At 36.7% G+C, this 15,636-nt stretch overlaps 1 protein-coding gene across 2 annotated transcripts; it reads left to right on the top strand.

The window, feature by feature from the left end:
• Positions 1–2,234: 2,234 nt before the first annotated feature.
• On the top strand, positions 2,235–15,580 carry LOC135470014 (uncharacterized). Of its 2 annotated transcripts, none has more exons than XM_064748702.1 (9): positions 2,235–2,481; positions 4,338–4,521; positions 5,720–5,795; positions 7,530–7,596; positions 8,024–8,106; positions 11,398–11,486; positions 12,533–12,706; positions 13,259–13,353; positions 15,064–15,580. In XM_064748702.1, the coding sequence occupies exons 2-9, from the start codon at positions 4,370–4,372 to the stop codon at positions 15,171–15,173; spliced, it is 846 nt and encodes a 281-aa protein (XP_064604772.1). In that variant the 5' UTR covers positions 2,235–2,481; positions 4,338–4,369; the 3' UTR covers positions 15,174–15,580. The 2 variants fall into 2 exon arrangements, with proteins under 2 accessions (XP_064604772.1, XP_064604773.1); XM_064748703.1 differs by lacking the exon at positions 2,235–2,481 and adding an exon at positions 2,524–2,816.
• The last annotated feature ends 56 nt before the right edge of the window (positions 15,581–15,636 follow it).

Here is a 15,636-nt window from a genome sequence, read left to right as displayed (position 1 = left end):
ATTGGTGAGTGGTTTCTCGGTCATTGCACTGCTAACCACCTCAGTCACAGGCCTGTTGTTGTACAGGCCTACAGTCACATAACTCATTCCTGTAATTCTTATGGTCATTCATGTCATGGTATAATGTGGCGTCAAGTGTGCTCCACTGGCTTGGGTAAAATCTGTGAATAACTTCGCTTTTTTCTGATGTCTGGGCCTTTTGTGTGATGGATACCCTTCGTAAGTAACATATTTCTGAGCCACTGGTCTTAAGTACAAGTAAAATCAACTTTTTAACCTACTCTCATTAAAGACCGTATATCTCAATTTCATTTTACAATGACATTTAACTTCGCTGGAGAAAGACTTAAATGGCCCACTTTGTTCCACTAAGTATCACTCTATCCAAAAGGCTTCAACATACCGCACATCTTTTCTGCCATCTTCAAATTCTACCACTTACTGACCTGATTCTGTATTCAACTTTATTATGGTCACATAAATTCTTTCATCATCTAGAATGTATCCCACCGAGTTACTCAATTCATTTGACCAAAATGGATCACATTCATCATACAATCCTAGAGGTTGACCTTTAAATTTTCCTAGGCCTACATATAGAATCAACTTATCCTTTTATTCCCTATATATATAATGCGCAGAAGATTGGAATAAATCACCAACAAATCTATGGCTAGTTAATTAATGTACTCTCTGCATGTATTTAAATCCAAGGCCAATAAATATTTATTGAAATTTAGCTCCTACTTGGTCCTATGTTGGACACACACTATTACATTACCATGACGCATTATTTTATTTTAAGAACAATTTAAAACTCTGCATGTCTACTATAATTTATCATGTCTACTATGTTTTGCTTTTTTAGTATATCTGTTCCACTGCTATGGGATAGAACAAGCTCACTAAGGGCTTTATTCTCAACATTAGCTTATTTAATCTTGACTGTAATATATTCCATCATGGTGAACAAATCACATCAATCAATACTTTAGATGTGGAAGGATTTATGTGGTATTCGGTTTATGTGGTAAATGTGCTTCACTAGGGTTTGCCGGGCACAATTTACAATTGTTTGTATTTTATTTGAAGTAATAGCTGCTCTGAGCCAATCATCAGCACGCTCTGTAGTCACGTGACTAGAGTACTGGAGGTGAAAACAAACCAAATTTAACCCAAGCAAGATAGGCTTGAATAAGACTTTAGCATGAATAGTGAAAAATACAGCATTCAGGTAATATCTTTGTTTTGGGAAAAATGATCAGAATGTGTCTAACCTTCAAATATAACAGTGTCATTGTAGCACTTTAAACTTTAGATATTGGAAAATATCAGCATATCATCCATGTTATGGCTCCATGTTATTTATCACCTCCTGGTCCTTGCGAGGAAGCTGAACGGTCAAACCTATGAATTTATTTCAGTGGTGTTTTACACCGTGCTGAAGACTGCCACCAACCTGCTGGTAGATAGTCCATCTATATGGGTTCGGTGTTCTATTTTAATATGCTGACATTCAATGAATGAATGATTAATGAACAATTTTCACATTTTGACACTACATGGTTGGTACGAAATCAGGTTGGACCCGTGAGTAACGACGGCTTTGTAAGACGTGTCCTCCAGGTCACTTACCTGAGTTTCTCACTCTTTATAAGTTAAGTAAGGAGACCTGCAGTTCTGCGTTTAAATTCGGAACATGACATGAGATAGTTTTAATCATTTGGCCTAGCTGTCCTGCTTACGATTATACAGGGTGTCCCAGAAGTCGCGCACCATCCTGGTTGAGGTTGAATGCTTGAGCTACAGAGTGGTGTGTTGCCACATCTCTGCCAAACATAAAAACCAATTCAACTCTTTCTTGTACTGTTAGTTTATTAGCCATAATTAACTCTGAAAGAGGGGGACAAACTTAAAATTAGTATTACCGGTAAATCTGAAACTCGGAAAAAAATGAAAATCAGGATGGTGCACAAATTCTGGGACACCCTGTATTTGTATCGTCTAAATTCCGAAAATTTCATGTCAAAGCTCTTTCTACGCGTTCACAGTAATAGCTATTTTCAAGTTATAAACACGAAATGCAACATTTCGTTTGAAAAGAAACTCCATTAGGCGTACTCGTCTACTGTACCTGTCATGCTTCTCTTCCAAGACAACAGCACCACATGGCACAGGTCAGGCGTCTACTAAAATTAGGACATCAACATATTTTTGAGAGAGAAATTTCATTCGCATGCTAAAATTTTGATGAAATCTCAAAATAGTATCTTTAAAACCCCATTGTATTATCCGTGCCAAAATGCATTATATGGGCATGAAATGTAGAATAACAAAAAGTAACATATCGATACGTAAACATAATATCTTTCCGGATCATTATGCGATTATACTTTTGCTTGTACCGGAAATAAGGCTCGGTGAAATGGCGCGATATTTGTTTTTCCTGGAACGAAGCGAAGTGGGTAGAGCTAACATTATGTAAGTTTTTCGAGGTTTTCAGAGGGCCGTTTTCATATGAAAATCACTTAGTGCAAGTTTTGATATGAACATTCCGCCCACGTTTGGGAAAATCATATAGAAGCTGCACTGCAAAATAAAGGGGAAAGACATTAGATTCTTCGGCAGCTTTTGTGGAATGTAACTCTAACATGTTATTCTACAATTTAACTGTCTGAGGCAGTTTGTAAAGATGAGGGTGACCCTATTGTTAGTCAATGAACTCCTTCTGAGATGTTCATTGTGAAAAGCTGCTTCTTCAATGAATTGACGTCACTTTACAACGTGACACCACCCTCAAGTTTAAAATTCCCTTTGTATGTATAATTTGCATATTTTTATATATTTTCTTTTTTTTGGGGTTCAAACTTTCATGTTCATTTCTATCTCGATTTGTAGGGCCATAATTACATATGCTATCACAGTCCTGTCTTGCCCCATAAGCTTACCTTGAACACTTCTGGATTTCTCATGGTGACTTAGCCCAAAACTAAGCTGGACGTATTTCCAGCTTCTGTGTAACCTAGATCAATGAGCACAATTTCACTAAAATAAAATCTCGAACCCTAACTTACATTTGGTATGCACCAATGCCCTAAAAACACCTGAAATGTAAAGATGTCAAAGCCGGCATCAGCAAACCATCTTTCAGCAGTAATATAGCCATTTGAACAAGTCAAACAAGTCTAGTCAGCGTCCAGCTGGCTGAAAGTGCATACCAAATGTAAGATAGGGTTCGTGCTTTTATTGTAGTGAAATTGTCCTCGTTGATCTAGGTTACACACAAGCTGGGTGTTACGTACGTGTAAGTACATCCAGCTTTAAGCTGAATAAATACCTTTGGGCTAGTGCTGACCTTCATACACTACTGTATTCTGCCAAATAATGTGTCTGTCCTTTCTCATGGTCATCTCGGGGGCTCAGTTGGTTAGTGCGCTAGCACAGCGTAATGACCCAGTAGTCTCTCACCAATGCGATCGCTGTGAGTTGAAGCCCAGCTCATGCTGGCTTCCTCTGCGGCCGTACGTTGGAAGGTCTGCCAGCTACCTGCAGATGGTCGTGGATTTCCCTCGGGCTCTGCCCGGTTTCCACCCACCATAATGCTGGCTGCCGTTGTATAAGTGAAATATTCTTGAGTATGGCGTAAAACACCAATCAAATAAATAAATAAATCATAGTCATCTCAGATATCAATTCCAGGTAGGGGTCCCCATGTATCATCACTGATATATCCACACAATGGTCGTGGGTTTCCCCTGGGAATTACTAGCCACCGTGGTATAAGTAAAAATAATCTTGAGTCAGTGTAAAACACCAATCAAATAAATAAATAAATCCACATATAACCATAAAAGTGGATAAATTCCAACTCCAATCACCATATTTGCCTCTTTAAGTATTCATGTGGCATCAGACAAAATTATCCCATTTTCATTGGACAGTGCCAGTCATATGAGGCACATGTATATTCTTGTATCTTTCAGCACATGCCATATGTGTCTGTTAACTAGGTTATCTACTTTGGTTTGGGTGAGGACACAGTGATGTGGATGAACCAATTGGCCAATACATCATCCTGCTGCAAGGATAGATACATACCCATGTATTTGTATGTAACATTAAGAAGGCTTCATGCGGATCAGCCGTTTTGGCTCCATCAACCTCATCTCTGGTGATATTTACACATGTATAAGCCTTTAAGCCAGTCATGTCTGTGTACCCCAAAAAATCTGCAGCCCTATTGTAAATTTATTTCTAATTGTTAATTTTGTTTTTCTAATTCTACCCTTGTATTTTGTATTTTTCAACATTAATTATTAATTATTGATATTGATAAGAACACAGCAGAAATCAGCACAAAACTGATGGAATGGAAGAAGAAATTACAGTTATTACAGAGGAAGATCACTTCAAGGCTATGATTGGCCAACTGGAACGTGAAATTTGTCACCTGGAACAAAGGTACAAGGAAAAGGAAGATGTTAATGTTGCTGCAACAAAAGAGGATTGTCTAGAACTCATGTAAGTATGCATGAAAATGAAGGGCTTCTGTCCAGTTGCTCTGCTGTTGTTAGTCAACAAGCTCAACTCCAGTCAGTTCTGGAAAGGTGCATCCTTGTAGGGCAAAAATTGTGAAGCTGTTAGCCATTACTGGTCTAATCCATGAAAACCTGAGCAAATGACTTTCCCATTTTTTTTTATGTGCCCATCTTATATCAGTGGTCAGCTGTGATTATGGCAGGATGTTGTCCGTTCATACTCTTATTAACATTACCTTTAGATCAACAGAACATGTGCACTTAGTGCTGTAAAGTTAAGATACTTAACTTAAACTATCACTTTGACTAACCCACAACTGAAACCTATTGAAAATGGATCAACAGCAAACCAGACCTTGGTCAAAGAACGTATAGATATGTGGAACAGTGCATTAGTAACTTTTATATTTTGACACCGCACAATCCAGTTTCTAATTTTGCACCCACAAAACTGTCACCAATAAATAAGTATAAAATTTTTGAGCATTGTGTTAAGCAACAATCAATAAATGCATAGAAAGAGGATAAGCATGAATTTTACAGTTAATGTTGATTATATGAGACACTTGACATTGTAATTGATGGATATTTCTGGTCTATCAAAATGGACATCCATCCATCTGTGTGTCTCCTTGGGTGAGAGTCTGTGGGTCACATTTTCTGTACTTATATTTTGCTCATATTTTGAAAACTGGCCAGAGGAGAATGAAAAAACCCACAGTTCATGATCTGTCCATAGTTATGCTACCGACAGCCTCTGAAAAGCCTTGAAACTTGAATCCAGAGCACAGTCGAGTGAGCAATTTTGTAACCCTATTTTCATTGTACCCACAATGTACTCATAAAAAGCGCCGTTTAGATGGGAAAGTGGCCACAAGGGAGATAATTCAGTGCAGCCCTATCGCACAGCAGCCTTTAATGCTTTGGACAGTAACTCTGGATGGTTCATTGCAGTTGTCGTGAGGACATGACATGTTTAATGGAGGGAGTGAATGTAACAGGGTGGAATATAGGCACAATCTACCTCCTTGCTTTGGAGAATTTCTTTAGTTTGGTAGAAGAATCGTGGCATGTACAACCAAACGTCGTTGGTTCAAACTCCAACAGGGTCTGTCTGTCACATTACTCTTAACTATTTATATTGTCATAGTTTGGTTCGATGTTTGTTTTCTTTTTTCCAGACAGGACCACTATCCATCAACACATGCTGAACAAAAATTGAAGCTTCTGAATGATATTAGCCATTTGGATGACCAAGTAAGACTGACATAGATGTATGCACATATACAGTATATACATGTATACCACCTGTCTGCACTGTATGTTAGGTTTACCAGGTCACTGAATGTCTCTCAATGGAAGATAAGTGTTCTTTTAGTTATAGTCAGCTGCAACATGGGCATTAAAATATGTTCTATTTTACCTAGTACATGTATTATTCATATTAAAATTTGTTCAGTTTAATCTTTCGACAGTATTAGATTACACAGTGAAGGCAGTATTTTCTCTATCTTCTGTATAATATTTTAAGTATAGAGCAGAACAGTTGTGCATTTTATAAATAGGTAAATATTGCTCATTCGAACATGTGTGCAGTAAGTTACAGAACAAACTCAAAGCACCACAGTCATTCAACCAGTTTTTATGCGCCCCCGACATTATGCGGAGCATGTCAGTTTGTCTGTCTGTACGTCCGTATTCTTGTCGGGGCTATATCTCCAATAGTTTTCTACAGATTTTTAATTTTTGGTGGATATATACATACACAGATGACAATGCATCACTACTCACATTTGTCCATTCCTGCAGTTGTCATGGTTACCAGATTGCCATTTTCTTTATATATACTATACAACAGATATGATTTCGTGTCCGGGCTAGAACTCCAACAGTTTTCCAGAGTTTTAATTTTTGGTGGATACATAGGTACACAGATAACGATGTTTCGTGAGTCACATTTGTCCATTTCTGCAGTTTAGTCATTTTCCTTATCTATGCTATATAGTTAGATATAATTTTGTGTCCGGTCTACAACACCAGCTGTTTTCCACGCTAGTTTTAATTTTTGGTGCATACATAGATACACAGATGATGATGGGTCACGACTCACATTGGTCCATTTCCGCGGTTGTCATGGTAACCAGATAGCCATTATCCTTAAATATACTATATAAATAGATTTTATTTTTGGTGGACGCATTTGTCCACTTGTGCCACTGTCATGGAAACTCCATACCTCTCATCAACACCCATGAAGATTCCCCTTAAAGGTTATACTCACCACAGTGCTGCTGGTATTCTTTTATACATTTCAAACAAATACATTTGTTGGGGGATATAAAGTTTGGTGTGTAAAATGCTCTTTCAAAATCACATCAAGGCCTTGAAATGATACTTTAGTTTTGATACCAACACTTAGGTTTTTCTGATAAAAAGTAATCAAACTTCACAAAAAACTCTCAAGTGATCCTATGGTGTCCATGAATTAATCAGAATCAACCAAAGTTGTGCCACTTGAAATACGATAAACTTTAGGGGAAATTGTATTCCTGCAGAAACCAGGATTCTGCTGGTGGACATTTGTCCCTTTTCTTTAATTTTTTTAATGTTATTGTATGTTAATTGTGATGACAACACATTTGGGTAATTCTAGAGCATTGTCATCTAATAAATTGCTTTTAACATCATGGACAAGAGGTCGTATTTCACCAGTTACATGTGACCATTTGTCAATTATCATGCCATTGATGCTGCTCTGTTTTTACTCTCAGTGCTGAAAGTCTTATATTATGTTTTAAATTTTTATCAAAAAATTTTGAAAATATTCAAATTCAGAATAAATTTCATGGTTGTTTCTGGTCATTGAATTTGATGTCTATAAAAATGCTGTACTCTAAATCTTAATTTCTTCTGAAATATGGTACTGCCTGTAAATAAAAATTTGAATTCACCAGCTAGTTAACAGTAAAATTTCTTTCTCATGTTGTTCAGGTGAAAAAAAACTCTGTTCTGACAAACCTGGATTTTAAACGTGTTCACAGCAGAATAATTAGTACAGGTAAGTGAGGTATAAGTCCTGTAGTTCAAGACCATAAACGTATATTTGTTGTCTTTTAAATCAAAATTTAGTTTTTGTCTTTGTCTAATGTCATATCTAAAAATATTAGTTAAAAAGGAGCCTGAGTATGCTTATTTTAGGTTTAAATACATGTATTTACAAAAAATAAAATATGCAGTGCATTTAGTTTAAATCAATGAGCCAGTATAATCAAATCCAAATCAAACTGAATCACATTTTAAATAAAACAAAATTTGTGCACTTTATGTGCCTTTTATGTCTTCTAACCTCAGATATACATGTTAGTGTACACCAGCATTCTCAGATGCGCTACAGCACTTACCCTACCTCTTTGGAAAGAGGTTTTCAGAAAGTTGGACTTGGTCTTCGCTCCTGTGCTAAATAATGTCTGTATTGATATTTTCAGAGGTGTCACAGAAACATCAGTGCATTACTGTCATGGGCGAATGCTGTGGATTGTCTTTTGTGATGAATTTTAAAGAAGAGCTGGTATGTTTAAATGAATCACAATTGAAACCAATGAATGCGATCAAATTCTGTGTACAGTCAGTGGACATAAGTTTTTGTCACTTACGGCATAGCGCTTCACGAAGTGGATGATTTTAAGTTCAGCACTATTTACCGACACAGAAATAGACCAAAACTTTTATATGAAGTAGACTGTAAGTTGTCATAAATATATTCATGGCGTCATATCATCGTCTGCACTTATGATTTGTTTGTAACACTGTGTGACACTTGAAATGAAGTGTCAGAACTGTCAAATTTTTGGGATTCCCAGGATAACAATAGCATTTTAAGAAAATTTCAAGCAGAGGGTAACTTTGAAAACAATCCCCAAAGGAGGAGGAAAACAAAGTTCACACATCTCTTGTTTGGCTTGTGAAATGTAATAGGAAGTCAATATTTACAGATGTGACCAACAAGCTAAAACTGTTAGAAAATAACAGCAAGCGGGGTATAAAAGTCGAGTTGCAAATTAGAAAATGGCGCTTCGTGAGGTGAACAAGAAAAAGCGTGTAAGGTGGCGTAAAGAAAGGAGGAACTAGACATATGGTGGAGAGTGGAAAGATGTGATTTTTTCTGATGAAAGTCAAGTTGTGTCTGATAGCGCTGGACTGTCAGATTTATGTGTGTAGAAAACATGAAGTCAGCAGTCCCCATCTTGTTTGCCGCCATCTCGGAGGAAGGTAATGGGGTTGGAACATATAATGGCAGTACATATTCATAGTGGTATTTTATAAATGGTCAGAAATATATGAGATAATTGATAATAATTTATGGTCTCTTATAGCCTGCAATTTCCTGATAATGGTTACATTTTTATGGATGATACACCTGCACACAGAGCTCACATAGTCGGTGAATTTATGGAAGAAAATGAAATAAATACTACTGAATGGCCAGCACAATGATCAATCTTCCAATCTAAATATCATCAAAAATATTTGGCTTAGACTGAAACAAGGCCTTCAAGCATTAGTTACAGACACCGTCAATCGAGACAATCTGTTCATTGAAATCCATCGCCTGTGGCAAAACATACCTCTTGAGTACGTCAGAAATTTATTTTCAAGTATCACAGATCAAATTCAGGAAGTGATACGCATGAAAGGCAATCTCACTAAATACTAAGGTAAGCACATCTTCTTTTACCTTGAAACTACAATTAAAGTTACTGATAAAAATGTTATTCAGTGTGACGCCATGTATGAAGTGCATGCAAAAATTAAGTTCACTACTGCAGGCCATTTTTGCAAAACATATTTCCAATAGGTTAAATGAATAGTTTTGTTTCTGGCCCAAACGTTTAACACATTACAGATCCTGCATTTTTTATGTCCCCTCTCTTAATGAGGGCACACATGACTGCATAGTACGGCTACTTTCCTATCTTATAACATGGCAGTGTTCATGTATAGATCGAACTACAGAGAGAAAATCATTATATTTGCAATACTGGGAACCCAAATCCAAGACTAATGTACACTACAATATAGGTCCTGTTTAATTGTTTTCCTATATTCTGTATAACAACCCTCTAAAAATCAATGTCGGTCTGACTTAATAGACCACTTAAAACTATGCATAAATGTATTTTCATTCATTTTCTTAAATTTTTATGAAGATACTATGTACCATACTATCAGAGCATAGGAACCCTGATATCACAGGAAGTTTTTCCAACTATATTCACAAGTGTTGTGATAACTTTTTTTACCCATGAGTAAAAGATTAAAAGACTGAAATAATGTTCTTAAAAATTCCTTCTTTTTGGTGAACATCAGAAGGAAAAAAAAAGGTGATGTGATGTCAGAGTTCCTAGATACCATCAGGGGCCTCCGTGGCTCAGTCGGTTAGCGCGCTAGCGCAGCGTAATGACCCAGAAGCCTCTCACCAATGCGGTCGCTGTGAGTTCAAGTCCAGCTCATGCTGGCTTCCTCTCCGGCCGTAAGTGGGAAGGTCTGGCAGCAACCTGCGGATGGTCGTGGGTTTCCCTCGGTCTCTGCCCGGTTTCCACCCACCATAATGCTGGCCGCCGTCGTATAAGTGAAATATTCTTGGGTACGGCATAAAACACCAATCAAAAAAAAAAAAAAAAAAAATCCTAGATACCATCTGTATGAATGCCTTTCAACACTCCTCAAAAAAAAAAAATACATGAAAGTATTTTTACACATGGTTTCACTTCATGTTTTAGCTGTCTTTTACTTTAAAATTGGCAGATTGACCCTAACTCCCTATAAAGTAACAAGGTCACATCTCAAAGGGATGCCACTCAGTTGGTGTAACGTCCTGTTTCAAAACCTTTGTATTCACTGGCTGCTGTCATAATGGCAGAAATAAAGCCAGCCAACTACATGACAGCCGGATACATGTATGATCTTAAACGAACTACATGTATATGGTGTCTAGAGTGTACGATTCCTGAACTCACACAAAGTGTGGAAAATGATCTGAAGTGATGAACAGGTATCACTCTATGATCTTGCCATGCAGTTGTCCATGTTGTTATTGAATCCACACCTGTCAGCCTCTGTGAAATATGTCTTTGTTTGTTCCATTTGGAGTAAATACACTCATTCTCTTAAAAATATATTGGTATTGTTTTTTGAGAGGAATATACAAGTTGTAAGGGTATCACATGCTTGATAACGATGTTAGAATGTACATTGAAGCATTGCAAGAAATAAATCAGAAGTTGTTATCCAATATCCATATAGAAACTTTGTGACGTTATATTAATACTGTAAAGTGGGTGATTGTGCAATAGTTATATATTTCTAGAGGTCTTTTGTTCCTTGTCGACATAGATGGTTAAGGGGACTATCTGCCCTTTAATGACATGAATGAAATAAATTCATAAAGAATTCTCGGCATCTCTGATAAATGTCAGGTTGGTATGGGTGGAGGGAATGGAGAACACAGTGTTAGCAACTCCTCTCTCTCTCTCTCTCTCTCTCTCAGAAGATGATATCTTTAGGCCGAAGAAGTCGTTTCCTAAATCTAGCTCATGCTGTCTTGACTCTGGCCATACATAAGCCATGAGGATGTTTGCCAGGTACATGGCAAGATGCAGTTATTTTCTCAACCCATATAAATTTGGCAACCATCGATACATGATGCATAACACTTGGTATAATTTCCTGCTGTATACCATATTGAAACTTTAAAAAAACACATATATTTTCATGCTGGGATATGAAAACTGTAAAAATTTGATTTATTTTGATGCTGGAGCAAAATAGTATATGTTCAGACAAAAATTTGATTTCACAGGGAAAGGAAGATACAACTCTCAGAGTGAAGGATCTAGATGTGGAAATTGATAAAGAGGCTTTGGGTAATCTTGCATACATCATTCCATGGTAAGTCAGATAGTTGCCACGCTAACAAGTTTCATTGAACTATTTCCACATTAAGTAGACCCTACAGCCCTTATTTGTAAAGTCATGGAATTTGATTCCATCTGATTTCTTAGGCTTAGCATGGAGGTAAAATAGGAGGAGGCACAACTTGCCCAGTCAGTCGACGCACAGCTGTGGCCTTGTGTTCTGAAGACAACCTCCCATGGCAATGCTGCATGTCATGTACGATACTATGAATGATAGGGTGGGTCTGTGTGGGTGCCAACCTTAGCGAAATTTGGCAATATAAGGAGCCCATAGTGTGCAAGAATTCAATTAAAAAGCCTTAATTCCAAGTTATGTGCACAATAAAAATGTAGTCAAGTCATATTTGTGCATTTATGTGGGCATTTTAATCACATTGATAGGATTATTGTATAGGAATATATAGTCTGTATAGGACAGCAATAATTATTCAGCTATCCAGTAAAATTTCTGTTTTTTACAACCGTACATATACCTTCCATTCAGCACAGTTCTATTAAGATATGTTTTCCAGTTAGCATTAGTTTGGGTCATTTACCTGATATGGGATATGAACATGGGAGCTCAGTTTTTTTTTAAATTGTTGAAACTTGAGAAAATAGCCCATTTGAAATGCATGAGACTTTCAAAATTTCCAATGTTGGTTATGTTTAAAATCACATTTCAGGTCAGCTGACGATGTACTGTTTACATAAATAAGATAGTGGACATACTTAACTGAATATGTACGTGTGGCAATTATGGGCACCACAAGAGGTTCCATAGCAAGGTTTTTGTCAACACTGCAGTCATATAGTTCTCAAAAGGCATAGTTAGGGAACATAGGTGTGCATTCGTAGTTCCCATTGATTAGGGATATTAACTATGGTTATATATATGATTACCTTCCATATATTGGCAAAGTGTTAATAAACCACAGCAAAGATTTTTTCCTGACTAGATATCCACTTTCCATTTGACTTAAAATGGTACATAAATTGTTTTAAAAACTAAAACTAAATGCATTTTATCTTTTAATACAGCATTGAAGAAAAGAATGATATTCAAGCATTTTTTACGTTCATCGAGTCATTTCAAAGTGAGACAGAAAGGAGAATGAGAGTTTTTGCAGAGCACCAAAAGGAGTTTGAAGGTGTGGTGAGCATAGCTAGGTCAGGAAACAATCTACTCTTAAAGATAAACAATCAAAATCCAAGGTAAGATTGAATTTTTAATTGGATTTATTTATTTTTTATTTATTTTATTTATATATTGGTTGTTGTTTAGTACCATATTCAGGAATTTTTCCCTGATATGATGGCAGCCATTTTTATGGATGGATAAAACAGGATAAATAAATATTTATAAAAAAATTATCATACCGCACTTAAAGAGTGTAGATGAACACTGTATTCTCTTCTGATTGTTTCATTTCTCCATTCAGACTGGATGTACCAGTAGTGCAATCAGTACACACAACAAATGGTCTGTGAAACAGTCTATTATGTCCTGACAATTCTTTTAAGGTTTTCTTAGTTTACTTTCTTTTGTTTTTGGAAATGTTGGGGGATGGAAGTAGGGTATGTCACCCGGATTCTAGTTACAAATACATGTGTTCATGCTTTCAGATTTACTCTAACAGTGGCTTATATTCTCTAATTCCATCACTCTTATGTGATCCATTGTGAAAACCTGCACTTAAATCTACTACTTTTTATACTGCTAGTATTTTATTATCATTTTCATTTTACTACCACTTCATTTTTCAGGGAAAAGTGGAGTGTTTTCTGGAATTTCAAAATAACATCACTGTATAGAGTCATCCCTCACATATATCTTAATATAGAGCATAAACCAAAGACAGGTAAGCATTAAATACCCAAATGTCCTGAACCCTGTTAAGTAGAGACAAATATATTTGTTTATGCGTGTTTATGATTTTAAGATTACACCTTTTTTGGCCTTGCTTTTCCTTTTACAGCTCTTTGTTTTTAGAGATAATTTTAGTTAAAATGACTTTGTTGTCATGATTAGGCTTCTTGTTAAGATGAACCATTCAGTTTAAGTGCAGTCCTAGTGTTTACCAAGGGCTTTTGTGTTGTTTTATAGTTTTCAACACCTGTTCGTGATAAACACATTTTGGAGATGTAAGCCTCTTAACTCTGAGATTATGATTCCTTTAGTTTTATCAAAATTTCCAAGGTTTACACTTAGCTAATTTCTATGCATGTAACCGCAGAGTAAGATTTTATGTATGGATCAGCTATTCTCAGTTTTATTTATAGTTTTTCTTGCTTCAAATTCATCAGCACTCAGTGTGCACATTTAGATGTGGCCCCAGAGTAAGGTTTTATGTTTTGATCAACGTGTCTCATAGGTTTCTTTATAATTTTGTTTGCATCAAGGACATCTTCAAGAAATTAAAATGTTATGCAAAAAGAGGGTGTAGAGCTGTGTAGAAGGAAAGAAATGGTAGACAATCAGCAAGAGGCACATACACCATAGCAGTAGCAGTACACCATATTTGCCCTCAAAATATGCAATGAAAAAGTTGTTGTTTTTTAGGTCACATTTTTTGGCACATTGCTCCACTTTCCGAACAAATCTCCAAACATGTTTCTAATCTGAAGAAACCTCAGAATCAGATGAAATGGGTAATAAAGTGATGGTTGTAGCTTTAGACCAGATTTTCTAAATGCACCTGAGGATTTTCTATAGCTGAAAATATCATCTATTTCCAATGTTTATCACATTTATGTCCAAGAAATTCAAAGCCTAACATATTTAAACAAAACAAGAGAAGAAATTAATTCAGGTTTTAATTCAGACTGTAACTACCAGGTAGTCCTTTAGTGGGGGGAGAGGGGGGGGGCATTTTTAAAGGCAAATAAAGGTCACAGGAGGATATTATTCAATTTTTCAAACAGACCTTCAAAAACTTTTTCTAAGATGAATAGAACCACTGCCATTATTGCATAAAGTACCAATCAGTTTGCGCGTTTGCTGTAAACGCTTTTCATCTTTGTCCAAAATTACTGTATCTTTCCATCAGAAACCCCATAACATACACCTCTGAAACTTGACGCAGTTTTAATGAGTGAGTGAGTGAGTGCGTGCTTGGGGTTTAACGTCGTACTCAACAATTTTTCAGTCATATGACGACGAAGGAATCCTTAGGGTGCATGTACGTGTAATATGCCTCCTTGTTGCAGGACGGATTTCCAGCACTCTTTTATTTAGTGCTGCTTCACAGAGACGACTTACCGAAGGCAAGTAAGCCCCCGCCCCCCGCCCGAGCCATTATACTGATACAGGTCAACCAGTCATTGCACTATCCCCTTCGTGCTGAACGCTAAGCGAGGAAGTTACAACTTCCTCTTTTAAAGTCTTAGGTGTGACTCGATCAGGGATTGATCCTGGATTTACCAGTCCCGAAGGGGACGCTCTACCAACTGTGCTATCCGGGCCGGTGAGACAGTTTTAATGATGGTTAATATACACTGTTCATTAATTTTTACATGTACATATAATGTAAATTAATTTGTATAAAAAAAATTTTTTGTTATTGTTTCAGCTGATGCAGAAGAAGTCACCAAGAATTTGTCGGACCTGTTTGAGACCATTCTGAAGGAATCTGGAATTCAAGCTGCATTGAAGACAGTTGTTGAGTGGGTGGTTGACTAAAAGTTGGCCATCCTAGGACATAATCTATCAACAAGAAAGTTTTGTTTCTAATGACAGACAAATGAAGAGTGAAAAGGCAACAATTTTCATTTGCTGAAGAGAAGACATGTAGCATACCACATACATCACCTAGACTTAATGCAGGTGTGAGTTATAAATGTCGGCATCAAAACACAGATGATTGTTTTTTGTTATTTACTGATAAGAATGGTAGGCAAGTGGGACATGCCTGTGTAATAAGGTGATGGACTTGTGCCTGACCTGCTGGCAAACAAGGAGTGGATTCAGTCCCAGCCAGGGTCAACGATTTTCTAGATAATAACATTGCCCCATTCTCATTTGGCGCATTATTCAAGGACGATTGTCAGTAAGTTGAAATAAATGAATAAATATATGCAAGGATTGTTGGTGAATTATTGTTCTGTTTTGTTTCCTCCAAGGTCACCAAACTGAATGTTGTCAC

The sequence above is a fragment of the Liolophura sinensis genome, chromosome 7 (assembly GCF_032854445.1).
Source record: "Liolophura sinensis isolate JHLJ2023 chromosome 7, CUHK_Ljap_v2, whole genome shotgun sequence".
Classification (NCBI taxonomy): Eukaryota; Metazoa; Mollusca; class Polyplacophora; order Chitonida; family Chitonidae; genus Liolophura; species Liolophura sinensis.
The sequence above is the reverse complement of the archived record's forward strand: the minus strand, read 5'-3'. Positions and strand labels throughout refer to the sequence as shown.